Genomic DNA, 13,037 nt, shown 5'->3' with positions numbered 1-13,037 from the left:
TTGAAACTAATTTTAGATTCGGAAACTCTATCTTAAGAAGCCTGTTGTATAATTCAGTTGAGCGAATCGGTAGTTTTGCGGTAGCTCACGGGCAACAAGGCTTCGTAGCAAGGTACCCGAAAAGAAAGCGGAGCCGAAACTCTGCAGTCGGTGGAGGGTTACATCTCAGTCACAGATTGGGAAGTTCTGAGTCGAAGGGGCCATATCGTACGAGGACACCGAGTCATGGCAGTATAAGAAGCCTTTTATAGCATCACGGGCCAGCAGAACCTTTGAGCCTGTGACATGACGAGTTGGAAATGAGACATACCGAAATGGCATTGAAGTCAGAAGCTGCTCAAAAAGTGCATAACATGGCCAAGGCATGTTATATCAAGAAACACGCAACGATCACCCCGAACAGAAATATACCGAAGTGCTATAACCCGTTTCAATAGCTCAACGGAGATTTAACTCGTCCTGAGATTTAGTTCATGCGGACAATAAAACGTTACATGCAGATCCTGCTAACCTCCGGGCTATTACCAAGGTTCAGAGGTATATCTCACCTATATCTGTATCACGATGCCCCCACACTACCCCAAACTAAGCTCGACCGTCGCTTAAAACATCGTGTAACGGTCTCCTTCCTACTGTGTTTTGCCGTTAGACATGAGATCCTTCAACGGCCACCAGTTTAGTTGCACTGGACTCGGAGACTAGCTTTAGCTTGATTCAAGTGACCACTGTATTCTTCACTGTGCTAGATTGATATGAGTTATAGCATTGACAAAAAGAGTGCACCTCGGTTATCCAAACCGTAGATTGATCTTCAAGACTCCTCAAGCAGTGCGACCCTCGGAAAGTCGGAACTTTCCTCCTCTCCTTTTTTTCTGTGGTGATATGGCAGGGGTTCATGATAACTGACGAAACCTTCCGCTGAAGATACGCTAAAACCATGATCCCTGTGTGTTAGCTCCATCCACCGGATGTCGATCATCCGGGTCTCCGCGGGTTTACGAGTGCTCATCAAATCCACTTACAGGGATAATTTCCCAAACGAATTGCGACGCAATGTGTCTAGCACAGGTCGGTCAAGGTCTTCTTGCATTAGCATTAATTGTTTGTTATAGTATAGGTATAGAAAAGAACAAGTCCTTGCGGGCCAAAGTTACTCCCATCTCTAATTCCAGCGCTAGATCCCTTTTCCCTGTTCCCAAACGTAGCCTATCGTTGCATTGATGCCCAAGCCAAGTCAAGCCAAGCCAAGCCATACCCCTATGGACTCCTTGACACACTCGTCTTGTACCCCCAGTCGTTCCCCTCGGGCCCCCTCCTCCTCCCACGTTCATCCTCCGTGGTGACCTCAGACTGCACGCTGATCTCCTGCGCAACCACGATACCACCCCCAGCCCCAGCAGGTTTCCCAGCGTCAGGGAGGATGTGCTCGTCGCTGGCCCAGGCCGTGGTCTGGGGAACGGTCGCTAGCGGGTGCGAGCTACCAGGTCCGCGGCGGCGGCTAGTGTTGAACCGGCTCCCGCCCATTTCGCTGCTGCGGAGCTGGTGGCTCTGCGATGCCGATTTTGTGCCGCGGCTGAAGAGCACGCTGAGACCGATCATGCTGGCGCCTTTGCGGATGAGGGGTTGGATTATGGGCAGGTTTGTGACGATTATTGCGACAAAGGTTTCGCGACATGCCCATTGACTTCCTGCAACTGCGCCATTTGGACCGGCCTGGTATTTGTTAGTCAGTGGTCTTTTGTAGATGTAATTCAACTTACTGTGAGAATTGTCACGGCGCGAATTGTACCCGCCATCATGATGAAGAGGGCACCACTGAAGAGCAGCATGAGCGTGAGTCTGCGTCGCAAACTAATATTGACGCCCCAGAGAAGCTGCAGAGGTCAGATCTGATCATCATTGAACTGAAGACTTGACTTACAGGTAGCGGAATGGAAAGAAGGTAGATATCCGTCAAGATGTTGGGAATAACAACAACCAACACGTAAGCCGGCGACTTGGTCGGTTGACAGAGTAATCCAGGGTCTGGCGAAACTTGCCAAAAGTGATGAAATGGTTGACAAGACAGTAAAATCGTAAGCGCAACAACAGCGTATGAAATACCAAGAATAATGTATGCGATCGTCACTCGAGTCTTGAGATGCGTCAATCCAGAACTGCAAACGTCAGCCAACATCCTCACCACCACAGACAACAACAACATACGTAAGACGTCCATAGAACGCAGTGACGCAAAACTTGAGACACCAGAGAATACAAGCATAAAAGGACCAGCCTATAACCTGAATCTTGGATCCCCAAACCCGATTATAATGTTCTTGCCCGTTCATATCGATGTCGGCGCGTTCTTGATCCGTCATGTAACTGTTCGTCAGGCCCTGGAACTTGGCACCGACGAGATACGCCGCAACTGTCTCTGCAGTGAAGATAAGCTGCAAGACACAGGGTCAGGTCAGTAAACGGTCCCGTGCATATTGCATCTGCGGGTGATTGCGCCACTTACACCAGTGATGGGCATCAGGTAATCATCCAACTGCCATCCCCCAAACCCAATCTGTCGGATTCGCACGCCCATTCTCACTCCAATGGTGACGAGCCCCAATGAGAGGAGGATGAACTGTTCCTCGATACCCATGGTTACCGAGTCTCTGGGACCAAGATCTGTGAGCCGAAAGCAAAAGCAAAAAAGTTAGAGATGACAAGAACAAAACACAACACGGACGCAGGTGACAGGCCAACTCTATTAAAGTGAAATCACGCCTCGCCACTGCCGACGGCAGCAGTGCCGAAAAACCTGCATCTGACAAGTCTGCTATGACATTAAAGTTACATTCCCTTCTACCGCATCCTTCTAAAACTCCTGCTAAGACTTGCTAAGACCAATAATTCAGGCATAGCTCGCTGAACCGTGCGGCTCCGCAGCCCCTGCAGATCGCAGGTATAACATGGCGTGCCATGTTCGTTATACGGAGCAGGGTTCGCTATACGGAGCAATCGTCATATCCGGCATGGATCTGCCGGTACTAATCATGCATTGGCAAGGAGCTGGTGGGAAGTGGTCCATTAACTGACAGCCGGAGACATTATGTGAACGGGGATCGACCGCGGCACGAGTAATTAATTGTTCAGGTGGTTGATCTTTTCGACCTGACTTGTGCGTCTGTAGATCATTGAAGGTTTGCTATTCCCGTGGCTAGTCTTATGTGAGACCCTGTTCGAAAGTGGAACTATTTTGCAAGACATGATAAGGACAGTACTGTCAGACATGGACTTGACATATTTACAGTGGCTTGTAGGGCGCAAATTGCATATTTGATATACTTCTCACCCATAAGCGGCGAGGTGAGCAAAGCCTGTCAGAAGTTGAAGCCACGCCGTGAAACTAAACCATAATTTACAGGGTCTAGAATCTTGGCGTGCAACGACGTGTTGGTTCGAGTACCTAGTTACAGTGTTTTATCTTGTTCGATACCGGTTTCGTTTCATTGTGTCATCGGGGACCTTGTACAGTATGAGACACCGTTGCACTAGAAGCCCTAGCCTACCTAGTCTATGGAGCTAGGTTGGACTAAAGCCAACGGGTGAGGAGAGGCGCTGTAGATCATATATATTCCCAGAAAGACCCCTTTCCCCTCATTCCTTTTTATTGCTTCTTATTCCAAAATCACCTCATCTTAACAATTGACATTATTACCACTGAGTCAGAGACTATAACTCGATTCTCTACTATACCTATCATCCAATTGGTCAATATGGCTTCACCGTTCGACTTTATCGTCGTAGGAGGTATGTCCGAGCGACCTGACTCAACCCYCCCCCTCCCCGCCTCTAGCCCAATGCCTGAGCACACATGGATCAACACCACTAAACAAGTCACCGTTCTAACCAAACTCTCCTTCCGCAGGCGGCCCAGCCGGCAGCGCCCTAGCAGCCAACCTTTCCCGCACCGCCAAGAAACCCTCCGTTCTTCTCCTCGAAGCCGGCGGCACAAACCAAGACCGCAACCTGCGCGTCGACGGGCAGCGCTGGACCACTTTTCTTAACCAGGACATGAACTGGGGCTACAAAACAGCACCCCAAGAATTCGCCAACAACCGCGAGCTGGATTACTCTCGCGGTAAGGGACTCGGTGGTTCGAGTGCTATCAACTTTGGTGTTTACAGTATCGGTGCGAGAGATGATTATGAAGAGTGGGCGCGCATCGTAGACGATGATGCGTATCGCTGGGATAAGATCCATGGTCGGTATAAGAGTCTAGAGACGTTTCATGGAGAGCTTCCTGAGGGTGTTGATAAGAAGTATGCTGCGCCCAAGGCGGAAGACCACGGTTCCGAAGGGAAGCTTCATGTTGGGTATGCTGGCGAGTGGGAGAAGGATCTCCCTCCTGTGCTGGACCTTTTTGAGAAGGCTGGTTTTCCGTTGAATCCTGATCATAATTCTGGAAATCCGTTGGGAATGTCGGTTCTGATCAACTCGAGTGCTAAGGGACGGAGATCAACTGCGAACGATCTCTTGGAACCTAAGCCTGAGAATCTTACTGTTTTGACGGATTCAACTGTCCAGAAGGTTCTCTTGGAGGGCAACAAGGCTATTGGCGTTGAAGTCAATGGCAAGAAATGTGAGTCCTCCTTATCTCAAGCGAGAGATATCTTGGAATTATGAGCACACAGACTGACCATCACAGACCTCGCCTCCAAAGAAGTCATCCTCTCTGCCGGAGCCCTCAACACCCCCAAGATCCTAATGCACTCTGGCATCGGTCCCAAATCCCAACTCGAAAAATTCAACATCCCCATTGTGAAAGACGTCCCCCGCGTAGGCCAAGGTCTGCGCGACCACATGTTCACTCCCCTAGTCTACACCCGCAAACCAGGCGACACCGCGCGCGACACGTTCTACGGCGACAAGAAAGCCATGGACGACGCCCTCCAGCAATGGCGTCGCGACGGTACTGGCCCCTGGACCAAGTTTGCCTGCGAGTTGGGCATTGGCTGGTTCAAGCTTGATAAGCTCGTCAAGTCAGACGAGTTCAAGGCCTTGCCGGCGGAGGAGCAGGAGTTTCTTAAGAAGGAGACTGTGCCGCATTATGAGATTCTTACGCACTTTCCTATCCATTGGTTCATCCCCGAGTTTCCTGACTCTGCGCTCAATTACTCTTGTATTCTGGTGTTTTACTACAATGCGCAGAGTCAAGGAGAAGTTACGCTTCAGTCATCTGATCCCAACGCTCCTCTCAAGTTCGACCCCAAGTTCTTGGGTTCGCCGTTTGATCGTCGTGTAGCTATTGAGTCACTCCGCGATGCTTTCAGGCTCGTGAAGCATGATGGCTATGCTAAAGATAACGTGGCTATGCTTGCAGGACCACAGGGCGATTCGGATGATGAGCTTTTGGAGCACTGGAAGAATACTATTTCTTCGAGTTGGCATATGACCGGCACTACAAAGATGGGAAAGAAGGGAGATCCCGATGCTGTTGTTGATAGTGATTTCAAGGTTGTTGGCTTTGAGGGTCTTCGTATCGCGGATATGGGTGTCGTTCCTGTTCTGGCGAGCTGTCATATTCAGTCTGTTGCTTACGTGACTGGTATCACAGCTGCTGAGAAGCTCATTGCTGAGTATAATCTCGTATAGATACAGAAAGATGATCGTTATAGCGCAGCAAGTTCTTAGATTTCGGTTATCATTGATTGATCAAATGTATTCATGCCAAAACATATGATATTATTTACTTGCATCTCGAACCTTTACACTCGTCCTTCCATGTCGCATGTCCTAACGAACAAAGGCTTAACCTCGCAGCGCTTCTTATGAAGAGCCCTATCCGCTTCTTCATCATCCCAATCCAGAAATTCTTCATCCTGCCACACCCGGACATCAATCCTACGACCTCGAAAATCCCCTTTGGCATGATCCTTCCACTTGAAGTTGTTTGCCTGAAACCAGATCCTCTTTCTTTCTATCGCCCAGTAATACCATGCCTCGACCCAGTTGAATCCGCCGTCCGCAACCTGGTCGTCTACAAACTCAAACAGATTCATCTCGATCTTCAGCAACGGCTCCGGCCAAGTAGCCCTGAGCTTCTCGAGATGTTCCTCCCAGGTATGGCTCCAGGCAGTCCAGTTCCCGAACCAGAATACAAACTTGATGGTTCTAAGGGCCGGGAGACTTTGTTTCAAAGCGAGAATATCGCTGATGAGCTTTTGGGGTAGTGCCTTTCCACCTCGACTGTCAGGGTACCAGAAGGTGTCATCCTCAACGGGATCTTCGTCCTCATCGTCTTCCAGAACTGAATCTGGATAGTAGGAGATAGTCGTCTGAGACATTTCAATGATGAGGGTGTTGGAGCGTTGCTGCATCATCTCGGAGCACGCAATTCTGGGAACTATACTCCATTGTCCAGTTGCATAAGTGCTAGGTTCTTGAAGTGGAATAACAATAGCGTGGTTCTGGTAACGACGAGGCTGAAGATCGTCTGATATGATTTTATGGATGTAAAGCAAAGGTAATATATCAGGGGAATATGCGGTTTGAGTTGTAAAGGCGTTACTGAACTTGATATCTTCGAAGGCGTAGTCATAGACCATGTCCCGAACCTCACGCGGTAAATCCAAAAACGAAGTCTGAGAATCCATGGCTATGAGGGGATACAGAATGTCTAACTATTAGGACGAGAGATGGTGTTTGGGTCAAGAAGCCTTCTTATATCATGAGAGGTATCCACCATCAAGGCTGGCATCCACCGCTAACGGGTTGGTTGCCTAGGAATGGAGAAATTTGAGATTAATTAGCCCACTTTGCACCGAATGAAGCCAGAGCGACAAAAGGCTAGATTAATAAATAGTGGTACGGGCTAAATGAGGCATTACCCGAAATCCACAGTTCAGAGTATGAGGCTATCCAGAGGAAACTTGGGCCAAAGTATCACCCGATAGAATTAGAGTTTCTCCAGAAAGACATGCCCTAACCCCGTTTTGAAATACCTTTGAAGCTACTGGAGACATCTGTAAGCTCGGCTGTGTCTAAGGATTCCATGGCCTTGGCGATGCGTTGGTGGTAAGGTATTTTTCCATTTCCTAGTCTCAACAGCCTCCTTGGAAACCAACGATGGCTTTCAGCCAGGGATAGGCCTTTGATATGTATCTACAAAAAGAGGTATGGTTATGAGAAAAACATCTGAAATATACCTCAAATACGGGCGACTTGAAACTATTACCAATATATTAATCGCCGGATATGCCGCCAACCTACACACTCTATCACCCAGCTCTTCTCACTCAAAAGCAACCACAAAAGGCTCACTCCTTACTTTTAGGCCACTTCCAAAAGATATTAGACCCCTCAACATCAACCAACGGATTCCCTTCACCATCCTTCGCTGTTCCAAACTGCTCGTCAAACCCACATTTCCTGTAGAAATCATCTTTGCCCAGGGCGCTCACCACCGAAGCGCAAACTCCTTCAGCTTCAGCCTGGTCAAGGCCCCACTGGACAAGCTGCCGGCCGATGTTCTTCCCTTGAAAGTCTGGATGGACGGCTAATGCTTCGAGATACCACGACTCGGCACGTTTGCCGCTCCATATTGAGTCGAAGTGAGGGTATGCTCTTTCGATGATGTCTTCTTCTTTGGGGTCAACTGCACGACTTGTTATGGCCCAGGCGTGAATCTTCATGGCGACTGAGGATAAAGGTTTCAGCAAGTTGCCTGGAATTGTGTTAATTATAGTCATGCGTTGGAGAGAGAGAGGAACTGACGAGGATCATAGAATCTTAGATCAAACCTTTTACCCCCCTCACCAAGCCTCGCCCACTGCGCAATACCAGCAACGACCTCTTTACCATTCTCATCCTTAGCAACAGCCACAAGCCATTTCCAACGGTAATCCCAGAAATTGACCCGTGCACGTCGCAGCCAGTACAGATCTACATCATCAGGGTACTCGTTCCGATGCGGGTGGATCAGATCGCCAAAAAGGTTATCGCCCCAAAAGGCCTTTGACATGACATTTGCGATCTCCGGAAGTTCCGAGTAATACGCATCGCGTAACACGATCTCGGACATTGCGAGTCAGTTGAAAAATGAACGTGTACGGAGTATAGTTGTAGTGATTCGTAATGCAAGAGCCAGGAGTCTTGTATTTCTGGGACAGTCTTTTGAAACGGTCTAGAACTGTTGTTGGTCGGGGTTTTCGACATGATCCGATTAGCCCGCTTCAATCCTTGTCCCCAGATCCTTCGACATTTTTTTTCATATCCTAGGACCTGGACGCTGGAAGGGTTCCGCGAACCTGGCGTGACACGACATGGATGAAGCCCTTGTACTTGCATGCAAAGCTCCACTCCCACTGCATGTCTCAGGGCATCACTGACTCAAAACCCCGAGAACTTTTGTCTGAATCAATAAGCACGTTATTAATATGTTGGCTTGGTCTATCGTTTAGTAAATACATCTTGATGGTCCTCGTACGTGACATTCCACGCAACCTCCTTATTAATAATCAACTCTTGACTCCCTGCTCTTGAACTCGATCCCTCTTCCGACACATCGCGACTATTACTCCTGCTCGATCTATGTGCCGCGGTAGTTTGGTTCGACACCTGATCAGGTCTCCAATTCGCACTATGAGCCGTAGCCGTCGCCGAAGCAGCATTCGTAGAGCGATTATTCCTTAGTGATTGCAGTGCATAAGCCTTGCTTGAACCCGACATTGTAAAGTCAAATGCGACTGGGAAGCCCATGCCTATTGAGAAGGACTTGAGGAAGTTCTTCAGGTTGGGCATTGTCGCGGAGATGAGGGACCAGGCGATCATGACTTGTTGGCAGATGAGGGTGTTTGTAACGGCGAATTGAGGCTCAAGAGATGTTGGGTATGTTTGAGAGTATGCGAGATGGACGGAAGAAATGGCGATGAGTGGGATTCGGAATGAGAATGCTGTTACGACTTGGCATTTTCGGGCGAAGGAGATGTTGACGGACCACGAGAGGTGAAGAACGAGGAGCCAGGTTAGGATCTCGGTCAAGATGTCGATTGCCGTGATGACGCCCCAACGTGCACTCTACCAAGAACTATTAGACCCGGCTTTAAAGGATACGATTATGTTGGGTCATACCTGATCTGGACATTGCTTGACGTTATTTACAGTCAACAGAGTTCCAGCGCGGCAATTCACAAGCCATGCTAGACTTGAACCCACGCCCCATAGCCCAGTGAATATCATGAGCGCCATGCAGACCATCTTGTTCTTTCCAGGCTTGGAGCTAATGATGCGATGTATGAGGGCGAGGACGGAACACTTGGCGAGACTAAGGGCTAGAAGGCAGAGAATAACGGATGCGATTGTGCACTACCAGTAAATCTGTTAGCACCAGAGAACAGCGACAGAGGTTGAGACTCACTTTTGAAGAGATCGCCCATTGTTCCGTCGTCGTAATCGAGTTGAACTTGCCAAGCCCATTACTCAACCCAACAAACACAGCAATCGCCTGCGCCAAATGCAAAATCTACAAAGTCAGCATCCTGTAAGACGCTCTGGGCCAGGTATGTTTCTCACCGTCGCAGCAGCAAACAAAACATCGTCGAACCCAAACATCTTATATTTGATGTAAGCCCTTGCCAGCGCAATAAGCGAGGTGTAGATCAGCGACAAGATCGTCACGATCCATAGCTTTCCCGCATGATCGTTGAATGCAACGGGAGAAAACCGGTATAGATCATCATTCGGATCCATGTTTCAAAGACCTATGACAGTAGAAAAGAAGAAAAGGGAAGAATTCATTACATCACGGCAGGTTCTGCAGAATTATTAAGGCTGCATGACCTGAATCCTTTTCGGCCTTCCGGACTCTTGGTATTCATGGCTCAAACCAACGGCACAACAAGTCACCTCGCTAACGGTCCTCGTAGAGAATTTCCGCTGAAGATATTTCTTACGTATTCATTGGTGACGGCTTCACATGGGGGGCCCTGGTTGGTGGATTGGATCATGCAAGCCACAGCATGGGTGAACCAACAGAGGAAGCAGTTCGTGAGATGTGCTCATTGGCTTAACCGAGGAGATGGAATATTACCCACGCAATGTCTGTGACTGCCACGAGGAGATCGGCAGTTGATGTCTGTTGGTTTGAGTTCAAGACGTGGCTGATCCTTGACAGAACTACATCCTCTCGAAGCTCGAGCGTTGACAACATGATGTGTTGTTCTGGTGAAGAAAAAACACTTCATTTTGGCTGAAATCAATGCCTGTAACCGCCAAGACTGTTGGTCCTTTGTGCCGCATGAGCTCCACCATGTTCCTGACTCCTCTCGTCGAACGACTCCATTTGTATCCGACGTTCGCCTAAACACAAACTAAAAAGCAAAACTCGAACGACACCAAGAATTTGCGAGTCTCGTAACTGCAATGGCTATGACAATGACACGACTTTGACAAACATGTCGTTTGCTTTGACTCAGCTAAACACAGCGGAAGATCTTCCGGACTTCGGCACGGGACGGGGGGGGATCACCAATTAGTCAGGGTCTAGCCAGGGTCTCAAGTTCAAACAGGGGGTCGGCAAGGGTTGGAGGTAGAGGTAGAGGAACTGTCGGCGGGTGTACATCCTAAAGAGTGTTGCATGCCGCACTCGTGCATTTCTATTACCGAAGCATCTGCATGCTCGTCTTTTTCTTTTTTGTTCTTCGGTTTATTTTATTTCCTTCTTCAAATCACCAGTTCCTCTTTCGTTCAGTTGAGTCTTTGCTGGGAAAGACTACGCCACAATGTCTGCTGAAGGCGATAAACGATCAGTCGACGTTCAAGATGCCGCGTATGGTATCAATGAGTCCAGCGAGCATGTCGACGAGAAGAAGGGTAACGCGGCGGATCGCGCTGACATGTACCGCATGGGAAAGACCCAAGAAATGACGGTTCGTCGCAACCCTCGTCCTCACAATTGTATCAAACTAACAGACATGACAGAGAAACTTTCGTTTCCTGTCCATCTTTGGCTTCTCCATGATCCTCATGGCATCTTGGGAGTTCTCCCTCAGGTCCGTTGCGCCGACGACAAGATAGTTACTAAAGCTGATCTTTCCAGTGTCTCAACAATCGGTCTCGTCAACGGCGGCACAGCAGGTCTCATCTGGATGTTCTTCGTCTGCTGGATGGGCTTCCTCCTCGTCAACACTTCCATGGCCGAAATGGCTTCAATGTCTGTACCACTACCGTTACTTCACTGCCAATTACTGACAGATCTATAGGGCTCCTACGACAGGAGGTCAATACCACTGGGTCTCCGAATTCGCACCCCCGCAATACCAAAAGCTCATCAGCTACCTCATGGGTTGGATGTGTGTCCTCGGCTGGCAGACATCATGCGCTTCATCAGCCTTCATCGCCGGAACGCAGATCCAAGGCCTCGTGGTGTTGAACTACCCCGAATACGTTCCCAAGCCATGGCACGGAACACTACTTACCATCGCGGTAGCTGCGTTCTCAGTTGTGTTCAACACACTCCTCGCCAGGAAGCTGCCGTTGATTGAAGCGACAGTTCTTGTCATTCACATCTTTGCCTTCTTTGGAATATTGGTTACCCTTTGGGTTCTCTCACCGCGCGCTGATGCAACAGCTGTGTTTACCGAGTTCACCGATGGTGGAGGCTGGGGAAGTATTGGTGGCTCAACGCTCGTTGGTATTCTAGCGGGTGTATTGCCGTTGCTTGGTGCTGATGCTGCTGTGCACATGTCCGAGGAACTCCGCGATGCAAGCCGTACTCTACCAAAGGCTATGATCTCAACCACAGTCTTCAACGGCGCATTTGGCTGGATCATGGTCATCACTTACTGCTTCTGCATCGGTAATCTTGAGGAGGTGATTGCTTCGTCAACAGGATATCCCTTTATGCAAGTGTTTTTGAACTCAACTCAGTCGACTAGTAGTGCTACTGCGATGGCGTCTTTCCTCGTTATCATGACTGGTTTCTCCAACCTTACCATGGTAGCTACGTCGTCACGCCAACTGTTTGCCTTTGCACGAGATCACGCTGTTCCATTCAGCCCATGGTTTTCCAAGGTCCCTACGGGATGGGATGTCCCCATCAACGCTATCCTGACGACCTTCTTGATCTCGAGTCTCCTGTCTCTTATCAACATTGGTTCAGCAGTCGCGCTCAACTCGATTACTTCGCTCGCAACAACATCTCTTCTATCGAGCTACATCGTTTCTATCGGCTGCATGATCTGGCGACGATCTACGAACAGTCCTCTTCTCAAATCTAAGTTTAGTCTTGGTAGATGGGGCCTTGCTGTAAACATCGTCTCCGAGGCCTTCCTCATCATCATCTTCGTCCTGGCTTTCATGCCTGGAAACCCCAACCCATCCCCGTCAGAGATGAACTGGAGCATCCTCATCTACGGGGCTGTCGCGGTATTCTCTGTGGGTTACTATTTGTTCCGCGGAACCCACCGTTATGAAGGCCCTGTGGCATATGTCAGAAAACTGGAACAGTAGCGGCACCATAGTACATCAAGATCCGTCTTTGTATATTTCCCCTGGTACGAGTCAGGGGCTAGGCTAGTACCCTCACATTAATCTAATAAAACTGAATATTCGCTCTATGCATAGGCACCTGATGTATTGTTATACAGAGCTAATGACGTCGAGCAAAAACTCGAGAGATGTCCAAAAGTCCAAAGTTTAGGAGATAGTGCCCTAAACGTATGCTAACTTACCTATACCTTATCACAGCTTAGTATCGTGGCCCATCGGGTGATCACGCTGAAACGGAACCACTATCATGACAATAAAATCAATTTTCCATCTATGCTCCAGGAACGCCTTTACCTATAACGTACATGATAAGCGAGTGTTACAAACAAGCGAGTGTTACAAAAATCTTAACCCTTGAGACAGGAATCGTCATGAGAACACAACAAATCACGCAATCAAGTAAAACTAATCGCTTTCCTCTTCTCCAGACATCGAAACAACTATTTGACACGTTCTCGCATTATGCCCTACCTTGCCGCACGTTCCACAGTTCCTTTCCTTTACTTGCGCCG

General features: G+C 48.8%; 6 protein-coding genes across 6 annotated transcripts; 2 read left to right on the top strand and 4 right to left on the bottom strand.

The window, feature by feature from the left end:
* Window positions 1-1,257: 1,257 nt before the first annotated feature.
* On the bottom strand, window positions 1,258-2,635 carry FMAN_01811 (uncharacterized protein; the record flags this gene model as incomplete). Its single annotated transcript, XM_041823189.1, has 5 exons — window positions 1,258-1,713; window positions 1,761-1,874; window positions 1,922-2,156; window positions 2,206-2,432; window positions 2,504-2,635. 5 exons carry the CDS (start codon window positions 2,633-2,635, stop codon window positions 1,258-1,260), a joined length of 1,164 nt encoding a protein of 387 aa, XP_041677158.1.
* A 1,117-nt stretch (window positions 2,636-3,752) lies between these two features.
* FMAN_01810 (uncharacterized protein) lies at window positions 3,753-5,631 on the top strand (the record flags this gene model as incomplete). Its single annotated transcript, XM_041823178.1, has 3 exons — window positions 3,753-3,786; window positions 3,905-4,618; window positions 4,685-5,631. The coding sequence occupies 3 exons, from the start codon at window positions 3,753-3,755 to the stop codon at window positions 5,629-5,631; spliced, it is 1,695 nt and encodes a 564-aa protein (XP_041677157.1).
* Window positions 5,632-5,744: 113 nt separating this feature from the next.
* On the bottom strand, window positions 5,745-6,632 carry FMAN_01809 (uncharacterized protein; the record flags this gene model as incomplete). The annotated part of the gene is made up of 1 exon (XM_041823167.1): window positions 5,745-6,632. The coding sequence occupies one exon, from the start codon at window positions 6,630-6,632 to the stop codon at window positions 5,745-5,747; it is 888 nt and encodes a 295-aa protein (XP_041677156.1).
* Window positions 6,633-7,295: 663 nt separating this feature from the next.
* Window positions 7,296-8,059, bottom strand: FMAN_01808 (uncharacterized protein; the record flags this gene model as incomplete). The annotated part of the gene is made up of 2 exons (XM_041823156.1): window positions 7,296-7,702; window positions 7,753-8,059. The coding sequence occupies 2 exons, from the start codon at window positions 8,057-8,059 to the stop codon at window positions 7,296-7,298; spliced, it is 714 nt and encodes a 237-aa protein (XP_041677155.1).
* A 368-nt stretch (window positions 8,060-8,427) lies between these two features.
* Window positions 8,428-9,726, bottom strand: FMAN_01807 (uncharacterized protein; the record flags this gene model as incomplete). The annotated part of the gene is made up of 4 exons (XM_041823144.1): window positions 8,428-9,054; window positions 9,109-9,342; window positions 9,395-9,499; window positions 9,550-9,726. The coding sequence occupies 4 exons, from the start codon at window positions 9,724-9,726 to the stop codon at window positions 8,428-8,430; spliced, it is 1,143 nt and encodes a 380-aa protein (XP_041677154.1).
* A 1,031-nt stretch (window positions 9,727-10,757) lies between these two features.
* On the top strand, window positions 10,758-12,486 carry FMAN_01806 (uncharacterized protein; the record flags this gene model as incomplete). The annotated part of the gene is made up of 4 exons (XM_041823133.1): window positions 10,758-10,904; window positions 10,957-11,027; window positions 11,075-11,188; window positions 11,238-12,486. The coding sequence occupies 4 exons, from the start codon at window positions 10,758-10,760 to the stop codon at window positions 12,484-12,486; spliced, it is 1,581 nt and encodes a 526-aa protein (XP_041677153.1).
* Window positions 12,487-13,037: the final 551 nt, after the last annotated feature.

Source organism: Fusarium mangiferae (assembly GCF_900044065.1).
Source record: "Fusarium mangiferae strain MRC7560 genome assembly, contig: FMAN_scaffold001, whole genome shotgun sequence".
NCBI classification, from domain to species: Eukaryota; Fungi; Ascomycota; class Sordariomycetes; order Hypocreales; family Nectriaceae; genus Fusarium; species Fusarium mangiferae.
Note: the sequence above shows the minus strand (reverse complement) of the source record. Positions and strands in the feature narration are given on the sequence as shown.